At 30.6% G+C, this 19,103-nt stretch overlaps 2 protein-coding genes across 2 annotated transcripts; both read left to right on the top strand.

Moving 5' to 3' along the window:
• The first annotated feature begins 265 nt into the window (after window positions 1–265).
• LOC134694772 (uncharacterized) lies at window positions 266–3,451 on the top strand. Its single transcript, XM_063555825.1, has 2 exons — window positions 266–411; window positions 1,234–3,451. Exon 2 carries the CDS (start codon window positions 1,249–1,251, stop codon window positions 2,440–2,442), a length of 1,194 nt encoding a protein of 397 aa, XP_063411895.1. The 5' UTR covers window positions 266–411; window positions 1,234–1,248; the 3' UTR covers window positions 2,443–3,451.
• Window positions 3,452–12,091: 8,640 nt separating this feature from the next.
• LOC134694439 (uncharacterized) lies at window positions 12,092–14,487 on the top strand. Its single transcript, XM_063555450.1, has 2 exons — window positions 12,092–12,112; window positions 12,499–14,487. The coding sequence occupies exons 1-2, from the start codon at window positions 12,092–12,094 to the stop codon at window positions 14,485–14,487; spliced, it is 2,010 nt and encodes a 669-aa protein (XP_063411520.1).
• Window positions 14,488–19,103: the final 4,616 nt, after the last annotated feature.

Below are 19,103 nucleotides of genomic sequence, written 5' to 3' on the forward strand. Positions count from 1 at the left end.
CAATATATAATGAATACTAAACCGGAACTTGACAATTGTAGTTATGCAGCATATTTTGTGCACTCTTTAAAATTTACGTTTATTCGTTTCCGGTACACTTAATACAGTTGGTATAAAATGTTACAGCAATATATTTAAGGAAACTTTATTATACTTAAAGTCAGCCCACATAGTATTGCACTAGTTATCTTAAACAATTGGGGAAAAACAGTAGCTTCAAGCACTTACACTCACTATCCTCTTTCTAGGAAAGAAAATACGAGACCAAATAAAGTCATACATGTTATATATAAATAAAGTCAAAAAAGCAACACAATATGTATCACAGTCACAGAAAAGGTGTCTATAGTTCAATAATATTTTTAGGAGAAGAAAATTAGTTATTACAAATCGGAAAAGAAATACTTTAAGGTAAGAATTTAAGAAACTTTACAGATATCAGTATGAGGGCCAATGCGAAATTCAAGTCACAATTTCGTTTTTTTTTATTAGCAGTGTTACAAAAACAAGTCACAATTTAGTTGAAGTTAACCATTATAGGTCAAAGAACGGTCTCCAGCACGGATCAGTGGCTCACATCGAACAGCAAGCTATAAAGGACCCCAAAAATAACTAGTGTAAAACCATTCAAACAGGAAAACCAACGGTATAATATAAATAAAAAACGAGAAACACTTCCGAACCACATCGACAACCACTGAACATCAGGTTTCTGATGACTTATATTCTTCACATCTTTAATGATAGAAACGATACTATTTGTTCAAAGGACTTTCCTCACTCACATAATCCCTTTATCATGTTCAATGGACAGTGGAATATGTACAGAAACCTTTTATATATGTATATAGAAAAGTTCACATCATTACAATTAACTGTACAACGATTCAAGTGTGGTAAACTATAAAAAACCAAAACGTAAACTAACATTAATGAAGAGACAGTCTGGAAAACATAATGCCCCCCTCAGATTATTTCTGTAGAAAGTATTTGAAGGAAATTCCACAAGTTATGTCTTAAACTTTGGATGTTTCCAGAATCCAAGCACGACAATGCTCTTTTGTCAGTTCCTCTTTTTTCAAATTTGATAAAGAAATGTAGAAAATGGTAGATTAAGCGGGTTTTATGGCTAGCTAAACCTATCACTTGTATAACAGTCGCATTGGATTCTTTAATGAAAGGTATAGAGACTGTTGTTTCTTTATTTTAATGTAGTGGGAACTTATTTTGTAGATTGACATAACGAGTATGGAGAGAATGGCCACAGATAATTCGAAGTGTGAATCGTTGAAATTTTACACTTATCTATGCCAAAATATTGGATCTGAAGAACTTGTGAAAATTAGGAGGTTAGCTTTCACTATTTTAGATTTGGGACAATCATTTGGTCATAAAACAATAACCAGTGGAAGTAAAGGTGAAGGACTTGATATGAAAGGCAGTGATTTGGATGTAATGGCTATAAATCCATTTTTTAAGGTATACGAATCAGAAAAAGATGTTGTTCTTGATGGTCTGACAATTCCCTTAGTTATGGTCACTGATGAGACCCAACCATGTTTTACACAGTTATGTCGTCTAAATCATCATCGAGTATATAACGATTCGGATTTGGCTTTTAAACTATTACCTTTGTGGCAAAAATATCCTCTAGGATACATGCTTTCAAGTGAACAGTATAAACTGTTGATTATGTCAATTGCTGGTCTCAAACTTGCTGAACGCAAACTTCCAAGATTAGTGAAAACGCATGGCCCATGTCTAACAAGTGTTGATGATCAATTGGATAATGTAGTGTGCCTTAAATGTGATCAATGGCTATTTCAAACACAGCCATGGATAAGAAGACCACGTACTGCATGGCCTTCACCTAAAATCATATCAAAAATAATATCTTGTGGAGTGCTATTTGTTCCAATCGGATGCAAAGGATCAGCAAATGAAAATCTGGAATGGCGAATTTCATCTTCTGTTGCAGAAAAATTTCTTATATATTCTTTCAACCATACACAATTCTTATGCTATGGACTGTTAAAAATCCTGCTAAAGGAAATAGTAGAGAAAGATGCTGATTTGAAGGGATTATTATGTTCATATTTTTTAAAAACATTAATGTTTTGGATGTCAGAAGAAACAGATCCGAATTTATGGCGACCAGATAATACCATTCCTTGTTTTATGGCATGTCTACAGAGGTTACTGTACTGTGTCAGATATTCAATCTTGCTACATTATTTTATTCCTGAAAATAACTTTTTCCACTCACGGTTCAATGCTACTAACAAAGAAAAATTAGAAACCATACTTACAAATTTATATGGGCGAGGAATTAATTGTTTTGCTCATTCTGTGACCCTAAGAGACTACCAAAGACAACACTACAAAGACAATCATCCTTTAACACAAGTAAATTTTACAACATTTGAACTTTTTATCGATTAATCAAATTTAAAGAAAATGTATCTACTATATCATTGTCTACATCATTCTAGAACTGTTGCATGTAAAAGTCTATTTACATTGTATTTATCAAAGTCATGTTGGTTTGTTCCAGATACCTCTAAACATCTTTTTACAAGTTATAGCGCAGAAAACAAACATCAATACTCAAAGTACAAACACGATCTCAGTCATTTGATTGTAGGTGTGCATTCAGATGCAGTGACTGGATGGCTTATCTTAGCTTCATATCTCTATGTTAGAAAAAATTACGTTGCCTCTTTAAGATTAACAAATTATGTGTTGCAGAAATACACAGATGAGAAAATTTTTACTGGATCCGGACTGACCAAATATGAGTTAACATTTATCCAAAAACACGTTCTAAATCTGATGAAAACAGAAAAGTTGTATTCAGTATTAAGATCATTGAGAATTGAAACTCTTACATTTGGTCCTAACTCATCAATAATTCCACAGGAATTACAACTAGATGTTACAAGGATGCGCACATGTTATTATCCTTTACCATTTGCATATTTTCTTGGCTTCTTATGTAACTACCATCTACAGGACATCACATCATGTAGACATTACCTTAAAAAACTAATATTAACAAAGAAAAACGATAGTATTCATGTTTCTTTATTTAAAGCGAATACAGCTATAATGTGTGGCGTAGCCCATCAGTTGATTGGTGAGGCATACTTTGCTAAAATATTATTTCAGGAAGCTGCGATGCAGGATAAGTTAAATTGTACTAGTGCAGCGACAAGGTTGTCTAGTTTCACATGATGCTAACTGTAAACTAAGATGTAATTGATCTGTTTATTATTTTATTTTGGATGTAACGCGTCTTTTAATTTGCCGACAGTTTCTTGTCTATCAGCTAATAGACATAATATTGTCATGTGATTAACCCAGGCTTAAAATGAAATTTAGAATTACATTATAAGGAATAGCAGTATATTTTCCCGTCTTATCGAAATAACATAAAAATGTGGTGTACACTTTAAAAAGTTATTTAGTATGCACCGTCATTTTTTTTTATAGACATCAAAATTATTACATTTCTTTATCTTGGCTATTTATATATTTCAAAATGTATGATACATTATATTTTCATGTCAGAATTACTTACTGGATATCTCTAGTTTCATTGATTCATGTGACATTATTTTCATAATTATTGGGAAGACTTATTACTTATTGTTTAACACAAAATCAACTCAGCTTGTTGAATAATGTTTTTTTTTGTTGTTTTTTTTTCAGTTTTATTTTGAATTATAATAAATATACTGATTAGTCTACAGAAAGACAACAATAAAAGAAAATCAAGTGTGCTAGACATGCATAATGTAGGGGATAAATCAGTACGATCAATGTGCGTCAGACGACTATGAATATAAATATGGAATACAAGACAGTGATACAAAAAAAAATCTACAAAAACATCGTACAATTATAAAAATGACTGGAAACGTTAGGTTTAAGTCATTGAAACAGGATTGATGTAAAAATAATGTGACAATGCATATGAGTATAAAAAGTACCAGATAATCAAATAAGTATGACTATGATTTGAAATGTAGGATATAAGACTCTTTGAGACAGCAACCTACCAGAACTTCCAACAACTATTGCTGTACATGGAAATGTTGGTATAAGTCAATGAGACAGCAACCTACCAAAATCTAGAACACATTTGACTATCTATAAATGCTAATGTTTGTTTTAGTCATAAGACATCAATCTACCAGAATCTCGAACAAATATGACCATGAATGAAACTGCTTGATTTTAGTCAATTATACAGGAACGTAGAAAACATCCAACAAACATGACAATGAATGGAAATGTAACTATTAAGTTATGTGACAACAATAAAAAAAAATGACATTGTCGGTTACAAGTGATGCAGTTAGCAATCACTAAAATACTAAGCAAATGAAAAATGGTACAAGTCACTTAGACAGAAAAGTACCCTAAGCTCCAACAAATTACTATGAATGGAAATGTGAGAGATAACTCAACTTTTCGTTTTATTGGTTCCTAACCACTTGACACAACTGCCATATTCCTGATTTCGTACAGGAAATTAAAAAAACATATTTGGTTGAACCAAGTTTTAAGGCTAGTCAAACCTCTTGCTTATACGGCAATTTAAACAAATATCGCTGACAAAACAACGTGGCAGATATGCAGTACAAATAAACACAAAAACACTAAACACAGAGAAACGCGCACATAAGTTAATAATATAATAGTACAATACATCCTGTAAAGCACAGAATAACAACGGGCACCTTCCATTCACGACAAGCACAGGACACCACAAACAGTGTTGTACATAAATGCAGGTCTAACACTTATGAACATAAGTCATTACCACGATATGAAGTAATCAATAACATTGAGAATGGAAATGGGGAATGTGTCAAAGAAAAAACAATCAGATCTAAAGACAGACAACAGCCGAAGGCCACCAATGGGTCGTCAATGCAGCGAGAAACTCCAGCAACCCAGGGCGTCCTTCAGCTGCTCCTGTCAAATATGTATACTTGTTCAGTGATAATGGACGTCATACTAAACTCCGAATTAAACACAAGACACTAAAATTAAAAATTAAACAAGACTAACAAAGGACATCCAGATATAACGCAGCATACCACTCTTTCTTGGGGGTATTATTTATAACTGTCCGACAGTGAAAACAGTAGAAGAGAAAAAAACTCTAGAAAATATGTGTTTCCTTTATAATTTATTACATTTAAAATAAATACTTTAAACTTTTCAATTAATGAGTATGTTCAATTCTAAGCGTATGCATACCATTGCAAACTCATCGTCAAAATGTTTATAATAATCCTGTATTACACTTGGTCTTAAATCTCCATTGGTAGATATTCAATCATTGCATTACTTTTTTTCAAATATATCTTAGTTTTAACAATTATAAAAGCAAGCACACAGTTAATCGTGTCTATAGAAAACACTTTTGATGAGATAGAAATCAGAATGATTGGACTACACATCTAAATAAAAAATGATATGGTCTGTGTAGCATATTTCTTCGTGTTTGAATGCTTTATTATGCTAAACCCAATGGTAGAGTCTATGTTCACCACATCCAAATATTACTTTTATTCTTTTTATAGTATATGCTAGATAAGATAACTCTTAAATCAAAATAACCTACAACAGATGGCAGTAGTCTGCACAAACTGTGGTAATGGTCAAAACGCTTTGATGTAACAAATGACTGGTAAAGATATCGAAGGAGCAGAAAGATTAAATAAATTTCCCAAAATATGACAAATACAGTGAAAACATTTTGTGTATGCGTTTATTAATGCTATTGTTAAGCAATGAACACAACTGAAATATGATTTACTGAAATATCAGGAAATGTTACAGATAAATACTGATTTTAAATTTTACAATGAGTCTTTATTATTACAACACCGATCCCTTCGCAATTTTACCAAAATACTAAAAACACCATCTTAGTAAGTGTAAAAATAATCAAAGCTGCTATAACCATGACAACATATTCATATATGTGTCATTTATATTATAAATAATTATTTGAATCCTAAACAATCAAATATTTTAAATGATAACTGGTTTAGGTGGTTTCAAAATAGCTTAATGAGACTGGGGTTTGGTTTTTTCCTTGGAGGGGGAGGGGGTGTATTGTTAAATCATCAAACATTCTGAATAAGAAATATAGAATGAATATTATAATACTATGTTGGACCATATGGTCAATATAGGAAATATAAGGCTTACATCCATTATGATAAGGTTGAATAGATGGACAAATTGTAGAACAAATTACCAAAAGTAATAAAACACACTCAATGAGTGAGGGTGTATCTAAAAGTATACATGTTATACATCTCAGTATCAATCCTTGTTTCATTCAGACACGTCAAAATAATTTAATAAAACATACAGCAACACAGAAAAGGTACAATGGATAAACACACATATTGTCATTCCAACAGAAAGTTATTGTTTCAAAATAAACCTTCCTTAACAAGTTTATAAGTTTGTTATGCCCATGCGTGTCTTGTATGCAAAAGTGTTATTCTTCTGGCTTGGCAATACAATTGATAATTTCTACATGAAACAATCTATTTTTCGCAGTCCGTAAAATAAAAAAATCCAAAGAATATCCTTTAATTCCGTTGATAAAAGAATGACAAAACATAAAAAGTGCTTTGCAGAATAGATTTCTTTTAGACTTTGATTGATTTAATTGCTGCAGAGGATGTTAAACATTCAATACAAAAGAAAAGCTAAAGAAGAGTGAATCACATTACCAGTTGATAACCAATTACACCAAGTTTTTATCATATAAGTATGAGTGCATTACTAGTATGTACTTCCGAAAGGACATTTAACCTTCCCAACCACTCTTCTGATGAACACAAACATAGTGTATTTAACTTAACTAAGGATGTGATTGTATAAAATACCTTTACCTGCTTTGTTTTATATCAATATGTCATCATGTTAAACCATTTGTTCCTTTTATAACTGTTTTCGAACTTCATTTTTCCTTCTAAATTCCTAACATTTGTTCTGTCTAGCACCCCAATTACAATTTGGATAAAAATGATAGTTACAAAGTGTATGACTTTTATTTTGACATACCGAATCAATTGATTTTATTTCTGGTTACTTGCCACCACAGCACTTGTGATTTAAATAGAGAATGATAACTAACATGATGTGTATCTAGATTAGTGAGTTTTATTTCACTTTATAATTGAGCAATGTGGCGTTGTCATACCTAAATGCATGAAAAAAGAATATCTTACTTTTATGTGATCGGTGAAAAGGGATATAATTTCCCAACAATTCCTTCTGGAACATAATGATTTTTGACCGTATATTAGTCAGATAATGCATATTTTAAGGTTTTTCTAGTCGATTAAACAGGCGTTGGGGTAAACAAAAGACATAAAAAATTCATTATTCATAACGGAATTCTCGTGATTTGCTCAGTTTTTTTTGCTTGTGAACCAGATCTATGTCTTGCTAAATGTTGTCCGAGATTTGGACTTTTATAAACTAATATTAAATGAAAAATTCAAGCATGATACCAAGTGATAAAATTGCAGCTCTTAGTTTCATTTAAAACTTTGGGTAATAAGCAGACTATTTACATACAAAAAAAATGTTCATAGCTATGGTTCCATGAAGTTGCGTTTAATTAAAAAAAAGAATCATATATTATAAGCTTGATAGATTACAAGAACATTATTTTGAATGCAATTAGTCTCTCCAAAACCCTAATTTTATATAAATTATATTTCGTAACGATCATGTGTATTACGTTTCGATTTGATTTGACAACAAATATACACCAACTTAATATTACCGTGTAATTTGTCTACTGTTCATTTGGAGGGCATCAAGTAAAGTGTTCGATCCAATGCTGGGTCAAACAAAGACTTGCTGTTTCTTTAGACATTTAGGAGTGAGAGTTAATCCTAATCGGGCCCGAGTAAAATTAATTTGCTAGGTATGGTTATATATTCTCCTTCCGACGTATAAACGCAGGGTATTCAATTATATCACATTTGTATGTTTTCGGTCGATATATACATTTAGCTTGTCACTGATGTTACAAAGCCATCCATCGTCGTCATTACCTCTTTGTACATTAAACATGTTAAACCTAATTTAATACCTTTATATTTGGGGTCAAATCACATAAATCATGTTAACAGTAATATCTTTTCAATGTTAAATTCCAATGGTCCTCAAAATGGTCATTTTGGAGTGGGCAAAAATATTTCTTTCTTAACATGATTTTTCTATATTTTTTGTATCTGTATTCTAATTGATAAGTTGTCTTTCTAATTATTATAAAATAAATAGCTGCACAATAGAAACACAGCCTACATGTAAAATTTTACTCTTAACTTAAGTCTGAATAAAAATAATCTGAAACTGATAAAACTGAAACTGAAATCGGATTTGAAGTCAGCCCACATGCTATTGTACTTAATGCCCACTTATCTAATATAAAAACATTGAAGATTTCAAAGAAAAAACGTAGTAATTATCTAAATATATACATATTCATACGTGAGAATACTCATCTAGGAAATTAAATATAATCATTAGAAAGATAAGGAAGGAAATTAACAGCAAACATATTTATTTCCTTATCAAATGTTGCTATATTTTCTATTCATCGTGAATTTCCAAACTCCATTAAATAAAATAAATCAAACTACCATAGTTTAATTTTCAGTTTAATTTTTCCTACATCAATGTTTTCATTGTTAAAAACACTTACACTTGACCTCTTACTGGCGAAAGGGAATTCAAGATCATATAAGTCGTATAAGTGAGAGGTTTAGCTAGCTATAAAACAGGGTTCAATCTGGCATTTTCTACACAGGAGAATGCCTGTACCAAGTCAGGAATATGCCAGTTGTTATCCATTCGTTTGATGTGTTTTATCATTTGATTTTGACATTTGATTAGGGACTTTCCGTTTTGAATTTTCTTCTAAGTTCAATATTTTTGTGATTTAACTTTATAACATGTTCAATCTTGATAATGTAACCTTAACCAAGACATTTTGTATTGAAATATTTCATTACCTCTTTCATGATGGAAAAGAGATGTGTTCTCAATGGAACATCATCTCCCGCTGGAGCGCTTTGACATGCTTATGCCTATTGAACTACTAAATATGTGTAAAACCCTAAATCAGTATGGTAAATTACCGTACATTTAAACTTTATACAGGTAAGACAAATGGACGGACTGGGAAACATCACCCCCTACAATCTTAGAACGTGAATAAAAAACGATGTTCTACCTGGATATAAGACAATGTCAAACAATTTCAGATCTGTTATTTGGCTTACTATCAATTAGTATCAATTAGGCAGCTCTATATACGGTTTCGTTATTCAAAACAAAATATTTATGAATAAGTATTTTTGCCTCCTCCGTATATGGTAAAACAGCTTACTTAAAAAATCAAAACAATACACTTATTATCTATTCAAAGTCTGGTAATAATCTATACTACTTATGAATCTTTAGATTTGTTTATTGAAGTATTAACATATTAACAGAAGCCTAGATTAGTTTGTATAATTTGACATTATCTTGTGACATAAAATAAAAGATAAATTAAAACTGTATACAATTACAGATATATTCCTTTTATACGTTATTTAACAATTTATCATGACAATTATATCAGAAGTATATGTTATTTGATTTTGTATGTGAGTAGGTTTACGACTCAATAGAAGCAAATATTTCAATTAATTTATATCACTCCACCTTTAAAAGTCTCAAGAGACTAACGTTTGACCTAAAATAATTTTGAAATAAAAAAAATAAGCAGCATCCGTGGCTGACATTAAGGTACATAACACGACAGGAAGATTACTCTGTAAAATCAGCTGAAAGTTTTAATCACATTCTACCGTTAATGAAATTATAAGCTTCTCGTTGATCAAAACTAGTGTTCGTCAAACTGCTACTGATCCAGTAAATTTTTTCCGATAAGTGTGGGGTTCAATTTCTATTAATATTTTACATTTTGTCAAAGGGTCAAAGTAAATATTTTGTCAAAACTTTATGGACATTAAACGAGCCAAATTATTTTTAGTCAAGGTGTTGTGTACCACAATAAGGAGCAATAAGCAAAATTCCTTCAAATATAAACCAAATTTAACTTGTTATATTGACTATTTGACTTTAGAAAGAAAAAAAATCTAATCACATTGCACAATTTTAACAATTATATAATTCTTCAAATTTAATAACACTTGTTTGTATCACATATTTTAATTTGGTAAGTTAAATAAAAAAAAAGAATCAATTTGACCACTGGTAAGGCGACCAATGGTAATAAATCCAAAATAGATTTATAACTGAAACATTGTCTATAGAGACAAAACTTCAAAACAAAGGGTTTTCTCGCTAGTGTTACGTTACCATCATGTCCATTTCAGATGACTTCTGATGCCTTTTTATGTTTCTTTGTTACATATATGACAAACTCTGTATTTATACACCCAGTTATTGTACTATGGTAAACTTGTGTATTCTTGTCTTTAATTTTTGCCAATATGCTTGGTTTATAATATATACATTTTGTGCTTCTTTGTTACCTTTTTTTTTTTTTAGTTTTTGTCAGTGATTAATATCATAACACAATGTTGACTGCTGTATTTTTGACATTTTTACCTATAATGTCTGTTTGTTTTGTTCACGCACCGTTGTCAATGTAATGGAATTTGATTCGGATGTCATAAAAGTGAGAGGTTTAGCTTGTTATAAAACCAAGCCAGGAATATGACAGTAGTAATCCGTTCGTTTGATGTGTTTGGTGGTTTTTTTTTGCCATTTTATTAGGCAAATATTTATTTTTTTATAAAAATTGTTTAAACATTTCTCTGATAAATATGACAACAAACTTACAATAACGACAAAAGACACTATCATGAAATGTACATGTATCTAGTTAGAGTTCCAAACACCGATTCCAGTCTTTTTTAATGCTTATATTTCATGTATTTGATTTATAGGACTATGTGCAAGTTCAAGACATGTACAATATTGACCCTGTATTAAACTACTTTGATATCAAACTGTTGGCATTTTAGAAAAAAACTATAACTGAAACTTTTAAAAGGAATCATTCCAACAATAAAAATAACATAACGTTATCAAATCTTTCAACGGTCTCCAATTCACACTTTACTGTATGTCCATTCATATCAAAAGGTTCATAATGTTTGTCTGAATTTGTTATGTCAAAAGTAGTGTCATAACCTTATCATTTTTAACATAATTAGACTTACATATTAGCTAGACGTGTTTGAATTGATTTATTTAGAAGCATTTGTAGTAATGAATTCACCATGATTTTGATCTATAATTTCATTTAACTTTTAAATAACTGACTGTTAAAATTTGTTCGTTGCATAGCTTCAAAGGAAGATAATTGACTTCATCTGTAGAAAAAAATCGTATAATAATTAAAATATAGCCTTTACAGAGTAAATGATCTGTTTTACAACATAAGAAAATCAAAGCTTGTCATTAAATACGAAACTGAAATTTTATATGATAAACCCTCATAGTTTTGTACTTGATGTACAACTCTTAACACATTAAAAAACAAAACAAAGTCACATACAAAAAATTGATAAATAAACAAAGATTTCAAAAAAACAAATAAGTCAAAATTTTTGTTTAAAGTCATTATTTTATATCTCCGAGAAATCATCAATGTCTTTTAGAAGAAATAAGTCATTAAAATGTTCACATGATTGACTGCGGAATTTAACAAAATCAAGATTTTTTTTCCCCTATTTAGTGTAAATCTGTTCTTTGATTACTAAAACCACTTAATAAAATAAAAGGTCCCATACTTTTGGTTTCAGTTTTATTGTTTGTATCTACTTTAATTTTCTATTGTTTAAAACACTTATCCTCCTCCTCCCAAAGAACATAGAAGTGTATATAAACCCACATATATATCATTCAGTCATTTACTTACAATACATTTAGACAATGTGTATTATATAGTCACTGATAAGTTGTCTAAACTTCAGTGACATAACAAAAACTATAGAAGACAACATAAAATAACAAAATGGAAAAGAAAGACTTAAAGGTAAGAAGTTAAGATTTATACATCATTCAATGTTAAATCTTGCTGGTTTTACTTTTCCTATATGTTTTATATAGAAATATAAAATTCCATCTTTCAAGATGGAAACGAGAATTCATGACAATGCTAAAAAAAGTGAAAACAACACGATATAAATTGCATGCGCCCGAAGCGTTTTTCTGGATTTACCTTATTTATCAGGAACGCCCAAAGCTGAATATTTGAAAGTCAATTATGAATGAGGAACTGTAGAAACTCTTTTGTCAGTTTCTTTTGATTAAAAAATTTACAAAGTCAATTGTACTTCTGCTTGATTTTTTATGGCATTGTAAGATAGAAGAAATTGTTATTACTGTTTAATCTTAACTTGGTGGTAATTCATTTTGTAGACTACATGGCAGAAAACGGTGAGAATATCAACAGAGAGACGGGAATCATTGAACTATTACAAATATCTATGCCAACAGATTGGATCGGAGGAAGTTGTGAAAATGAGGAGGCTAGCTTTAACCATGATAGATATCGGAAAGCCATTGGCATGTGCATATAACATGTATAATACAATAACTAGTGGAAGTAAAGGTGAAGGACTTCATTTTGAAAGCAGTGATTTTGATATAATGTTTATTAATCCTTTCTTTAAGGTTTATGAACCAGAAACAGCAGTTGTTTCTAAATGTTGGTCCATTCCCTTAATTATGAATACTGAGGAGACCCAACCATGTTTTACACAATTACGTCTTATAAATCATCCTTTATTACGACTACTTTTCACAAAAATTTGGGAACAGAGTCATCTTGGATGTATGCTTTCAAGTGAACAGTATAAACTTTTTTATTTGTCTATCGCTGATCAATTGGTTACAAATACTGTGAAAATACATGGTCCATGTCTAACAGATATAGATGACCGATCAGACACTGCAATGTGCCTAAAATGTGACCAATGGATTATTCAAGCACATCCATGGATTAAAAGACCACGTAAAGTATGGCCGTCGACTAAAATCATTTCTAAAATAATATCTTGTGGAGTGTTATTTGTTCCAATTGGCTGCAAAGGATCTGTAAATGAAAATCTTGAATGGCGGATTTCCTTTTCTGTAGCAGAAAAGTATCTTATTTTTTCTTTCAGCCATACACAATTCTTATGTTATGCTCTCTTAAAAATCTTGTTGAAGGAAATAATAGAGAAACATGCAGATTTGAAAGGTTTGTTGTGTTCATACTATTTAAAAACACTGATGTTTTGGATTTCAGAAGAAACAGACTCAAATGTATGGCGACCAGATAATATTATACCGTGTTTTATGGCATGTCTTCAAAGACTGCTATACTGTGTCAAATATTCAAACTTGTCACATTATTTTATTCCTGAAAATAACTTTTTCTACTCACGATTCAATGCAATGAACAAAGAACAGTTAGACACCATACTTCATGATTTATATGAGCAGGGAATTAATTGTTTAGCTTCTTCTGAAACCCTGAAAGATTACCGAATGCAATCATACAACATCACTGCATCTTTAACAAGTGGATATGTTGAAATAATAAATCAAACATGTTCTTATTTTCTACACTTAGGGTTTGACCAACTGATACATATTTTGTTATATTATTCCAGAACTGGTTTATGCAGGGGTTTATTAGCGTTACATTTATCAAAGGCATGTTGGTTTGCCCCAGATACTTCATTAGATAAATATAGCTCAGAAAACAAACACCAATACTATAAATACAAACATGATCTCAGTCATTTACTGATAGGTGTACAATCAGAAGCAGTATCTGGATGGCTGTTGTTGGCTTCTATGTTCTATGTTCATAAAGAATATGTTGCTTCATTAACTGTTATAAATCATGCAATGCAGAAATATACAGATGATAAAATTTTCACTAAATCAACAACACCATCTGAACTTACGTTTGTACAAACACATCAGCTGAATCTAATGAAAAATGAAAAACTTTATACAGTGCTAAAGACATTAACAATAGATCCTCTTATGTTTCATGAGAAGTCGTCAATTATTCCAAAAGAATTACAACTAGTGGTAAAATACTGTCATATTATGTATCCTCCAAAAGCATTTTCAGATTTCCTACGCTTCTTATGTTACTATCATCTGCATGATACTAAATCGTGTAAATATCATTTTAAACAACTCTTAAATACAATTGTAAACTCCAGTAGCAAGGCAATTTTGTCAAGCTTCAGTCCACTTATCATGTGTGGCATAGCTCTCCAGCTAATGGGGGAGAAACAGATTGCTAGAATGTGTTTTCAAGCAGTTTATACGCATGATAGTTATAAAACAACCAAATGTGCAGCATCAAGTTTTCTAAATTTATATTCCAGCTTTGAAAAGTGTTAATTTTTTAATAGTATACAAAACGCATCATCATTTGTTGGCTTTTGTCTTTTTTTTCTGAATATAATGACATGGCTATATTTTGTGTAATGTCAATTTCATCATGGATAACTTTTTCTACAATCAGAGATTCATTACAGGATGCTAATAAGTTTAGAAAATTATTGCAATTCAGAAAGCTATCAATGTATCAAATTAAGTTGCAGTATACAAACAATATTAGGTCAATGTCAGAAAAATATCAACTGTTTTGTATTTGGCACAAAAGTGTGATAAGACTTGATAGAACCCCTCGCACTTCCCAGTTTCTCACCTTCATACAGAGAAGTTTGTATTTTTCTGACATTTACCTAATATTGTACATGTATTAAACCAAAATGTATCAATACTTCAAAAATATTCTGGAAGAGAGGTATCTATGCTAAAACCTGTCATAATTCATTATTATCAAATCAATATATGGATGTGATTTCAAATAAAAAGTAAGAGTGATGTACATTTTGTGTAAATATATTTTGTTTATTTAGATGTCAATTGACAAACAAAACAAACACGACCCAAGTGCTATTTATTATTGAAAATAAGCAAAGCAAGTTGTTCCTCTAGTTTTCATTGCATTTATATGTAATATTTGCATCACTTAAACATTTCAAAATAATTCAAACCAACCTTAGTTTAGGATATACAAAACTTCAATAAACGGTTGTTAAAAACTGACTATGAATGGCAATGTGCAAGTATGATTCAACGTGAAAGTAAACTACCCAAATCATCAACAAATATGACAATGCCAGAAGATGTAAGGAATAAGTCAAAAGATCGAAACCTGCACAAACCAACCTTATTTGACTTTGAATAGATGTGTAGGGAATAGATTTCTGAGACAAATAAATTGGCCCAATCTCGAACAAATATGACTATGAATGGTTCAGTATGGTAACGCTCAATGGAACAGCAACCTACCAAGAGCTACTTATGATTGGAAATGATGGGTATAAGTAAACGAAGCAAACTACCAAAATCTGCAACCTATAGACTATGAATAAAAATCCTGGGTATAATTGTCAATGAGCAACCATGTGAACACGCCAATAAATATTAATACGAAATCCGCCAAATAATATCACTACGAAACCGGCCAACAATTATGACTACGAATCAAAATATAGGATACATACGTCAACAGGAAATGTTTACTGGTTCGGAAATACCGGCAATTGATTTTATTTTACTTTTTCATACAATGAACGTTCATAATGTCCAACAACAATACTCATGCTTTGACCCTTGATTTATTCAAATAGGAAATAAAACACCATGACAGAAAGAAACACCTTTTAATTCACGAGATTATAAACTTATAGACGGAAATATTATAAGCACATCGCCTGATGATCGATAAATATAAAATTCAATAATTATACATAAACTCAAGTATTGTGTACAAATGGATTACCTGAAACTTTTTAAAATAGTAGAAACCAAAGATTATATTTTCTCTTTGATATATAGAAGAGATAATTATTTTTGCAACATTTATTTTTTATGCCGGACTTCGATTGAAAGTGGCCTTATGTTGTCAGTTCTATGCGTCCCTAAGCAAGTCCTTCACGTATCAAATTAAGGTTTTAGTTTGAGTATTTCCTCATAAAATCTGATCTAATTAACTTGAAATTTAAAACAAGTTTTCATTATTATGTGAACTTTTCATATGACATGCAGATTATGGCTTTAACTCCGATTAAACAATTCGATACATAGATATATAAAGGCAACAGTAGTATACCGATGTTCAAACTCATAAATCCATGGACAAAAAACAAAATCGGGGTAACAAACTAAAACTGAGGGAAACGCATTAAATATAAGAGAACAACGACACAACACTACAATGTAACACACACAGAAACGGACCAAGCAACAGACAAAATCCCACGAGAATAACAAATATAACATCAAAACCAAATACATGAATTTGGGATAGACAAGTACCGTGACACGTCTTATCACAATGTGAATTTACACTCAAATATAAGAGGAAACAAACGACGCAACGTTAAAATGTAACACATACAGAAACGAACTATAATATAACAATGGCCATATTCCTGACTTGGTACAGGACATTTTTAAAGAAAAAAAATGGCGGGTTGAACCTGGTTTTGTGGCATGCCAAACCTCCCCTTTTATAGCCATGTGAAATATAACATTAAGATGACAACTCAACACCACAGGACTACAATATAAATAAATTGGAGAATACAATTGACAAAGAAACACACGAACAACAGCCAACAAAAGGCAACAAGTTGAAAATTTTAATGCGCCAGAAGTGCATTTTATCCACACAAGATCTACTAGTGATGCCCAGATACAAAAGTTTGAAAGCCGAAACAAGCACAAAGTCGAACAGCATCGAGGACCAAAAGATAAAAAAAGTTGTACCAAAAACGGCCACGGTTTTTTGTTAGTTACCAGAACATCCTTATCATTTAGAATAATTTATACTTTTGCAAACAGTAAATTTATAAAATTAATAAACAAAAGCTGTACATGATAGAACTGAAATATTAACTAATTACAGGAAACAACTGAAATACATTACATAACCAGACATTTGCAACACAATATGTAGACACATCCAAATATGTTTAAACCTCAACGACAAGTGACGTCATATTTGAAATTGTAAAAAATGACAAAAAAATAATGACGTCATTTGAATTTGTAAAACAGATCATCAAAAAATGAAAAATGACGTCATTTGAATGAATAAGATAGAACTAGGACTGACCCAAGATTACATTTTAACTAAATACTGATATTTCACTTAATAATAATGCACATTTCAATATTTATTAATAGCAAACTAAGGCAGTAATTAACTATATTATAAAGCTATGTCCGGTTTGTTTTGAATCTCACTTCAAACGTTAAATATCGCACTGATTACGTTTAACAAAATGAAATCTAATAAATGAATGCGGTGATTAATATTATTTACCATAACACATAAATATAATAGAAAAGAAGTCAACACATTTGACAAAATCCGATGAGAATTACAAATATAATATTAAACATTTAAACTAAATACATGAATTAGGGATAGACAAGTACCGTAACACGTCTTATAGTAATGCGAATTCACACTCAGCAAAACAGTCACAATCGGGAATAAGTCACGTTTGGTATATGACAGATCGAAATAATTATAGTCTCATGTTAAACTTTAGTTGAGATAGTTTTCAACGAAGTCTTGTTCGTCGTGAGGTGAACTTTTAAAATTATCTGACAATTACAATCCTGACACCGACCGAATACAGCTATGCAAAATATTGTCCTATGAAGTATGAAGTCATGTTCTTTTTGTTCTCAAAACATGCAAAATGATTTTTTTTTTTCATTTAGATTTGTTTTTAACTTGGATACATTTACGTTCTTTGTAAATATGATAACTTACTTAAAAATGTCCATACATCTAGTTTTAGAAGAGTTATAAAAACCGACTGCAGTCTTTTTAATGCATTATATTTGGTTAACAGGACGGTATAAACCGTAACACGATTGTTGTGAACATAGAAAATACATGAAAAAACTCAGCACATATTCACTTTGCGTTACACTCCTTATTTTCATATGCAAGTCACTCGAATATGGGTCCATCTGTTACCATGCCCGCTAATCTTACAGAAAGTCAATAATCTTAATAAAACTTGAATATGATATGAAGTCAGCCGTCATCAAATTTACTTCTTGCAAATTTATGTAAAATGATAATGGAGATATCAAAGTATGATTAGTAAAAATTTAAGAATTAATTCATAAACTAATATCTAAAAGTAATGCAATTTCGGAGAAATGGAGACAGTTATCAGAAAGTAATTGGGAGAAATCCACCAAACAATTTTAATTTCCTTATCAAAAGTCGATATATATATATATATTTTACTTGATATTCCTTGACACTGCTAAATAATATAAAACATCCCATACTTTTGGTTTCAGTTTTAAAATTTCCACTATATTTTTTCAATTCTTTAAAAGTAGTTAACACTTATCCCTCTTTCCAAGAAAGAAAATACAACCTATATAAAATCACATATATGTCAATCAGTCATTTACTTAAAAACTATTGACATCCTTTGTATTGTATAGTCAAAGAGAGTTGTCTAAAGTTTATGACATTACAAAAATGAAATGGAAAGGAAAGACTCAAAAGTAAGAAGTTTAGAATTTATGACTCATTCATCAAAAAATCTTGTTAGTTTTACCTATTATTCCAAGATATTCTGTCTTTCAATATTTTCTCACATCTTTCGTGACGGAAACAGTAATATCTGTCCAAAGTTAATTCAAATTTCCAAATAATTGCATTAAAAATGTAATGTGCATTGCAGCAATTTTTGCATTACATGTAATTGTAATTTAATGCATTACTTGAGAGAGAGAAATTATGTAATTTCATGCATAACATTGCATTGTTTTGTTCACGCATCGTTGTCAACATAATGGAATTTGATGCGAATGTCATACAAATGAGAGGTTTATATATAGCTATCTATAAAACGAGGTTAATTCCGCCATTTTCTATATAAGACAAAATGCCGGTATTAAGT

The sequence above is a fragment of the Mytilus trossulus genome, chromosome 13 (genome assembly GCF_036588685.1).
Source record: "Mytilus trossulus isolate FHL-02 chromosome 13, PNRI_Mtr1.1.1.hap1, whole genome shotgun sequence".
Taxonomy (NCBI): Eukaryota; Metazoa; Mollusca; class Bivalvia; order Mytilida; family Mytilidae; genus Mytilus; species Mytilus trossulus.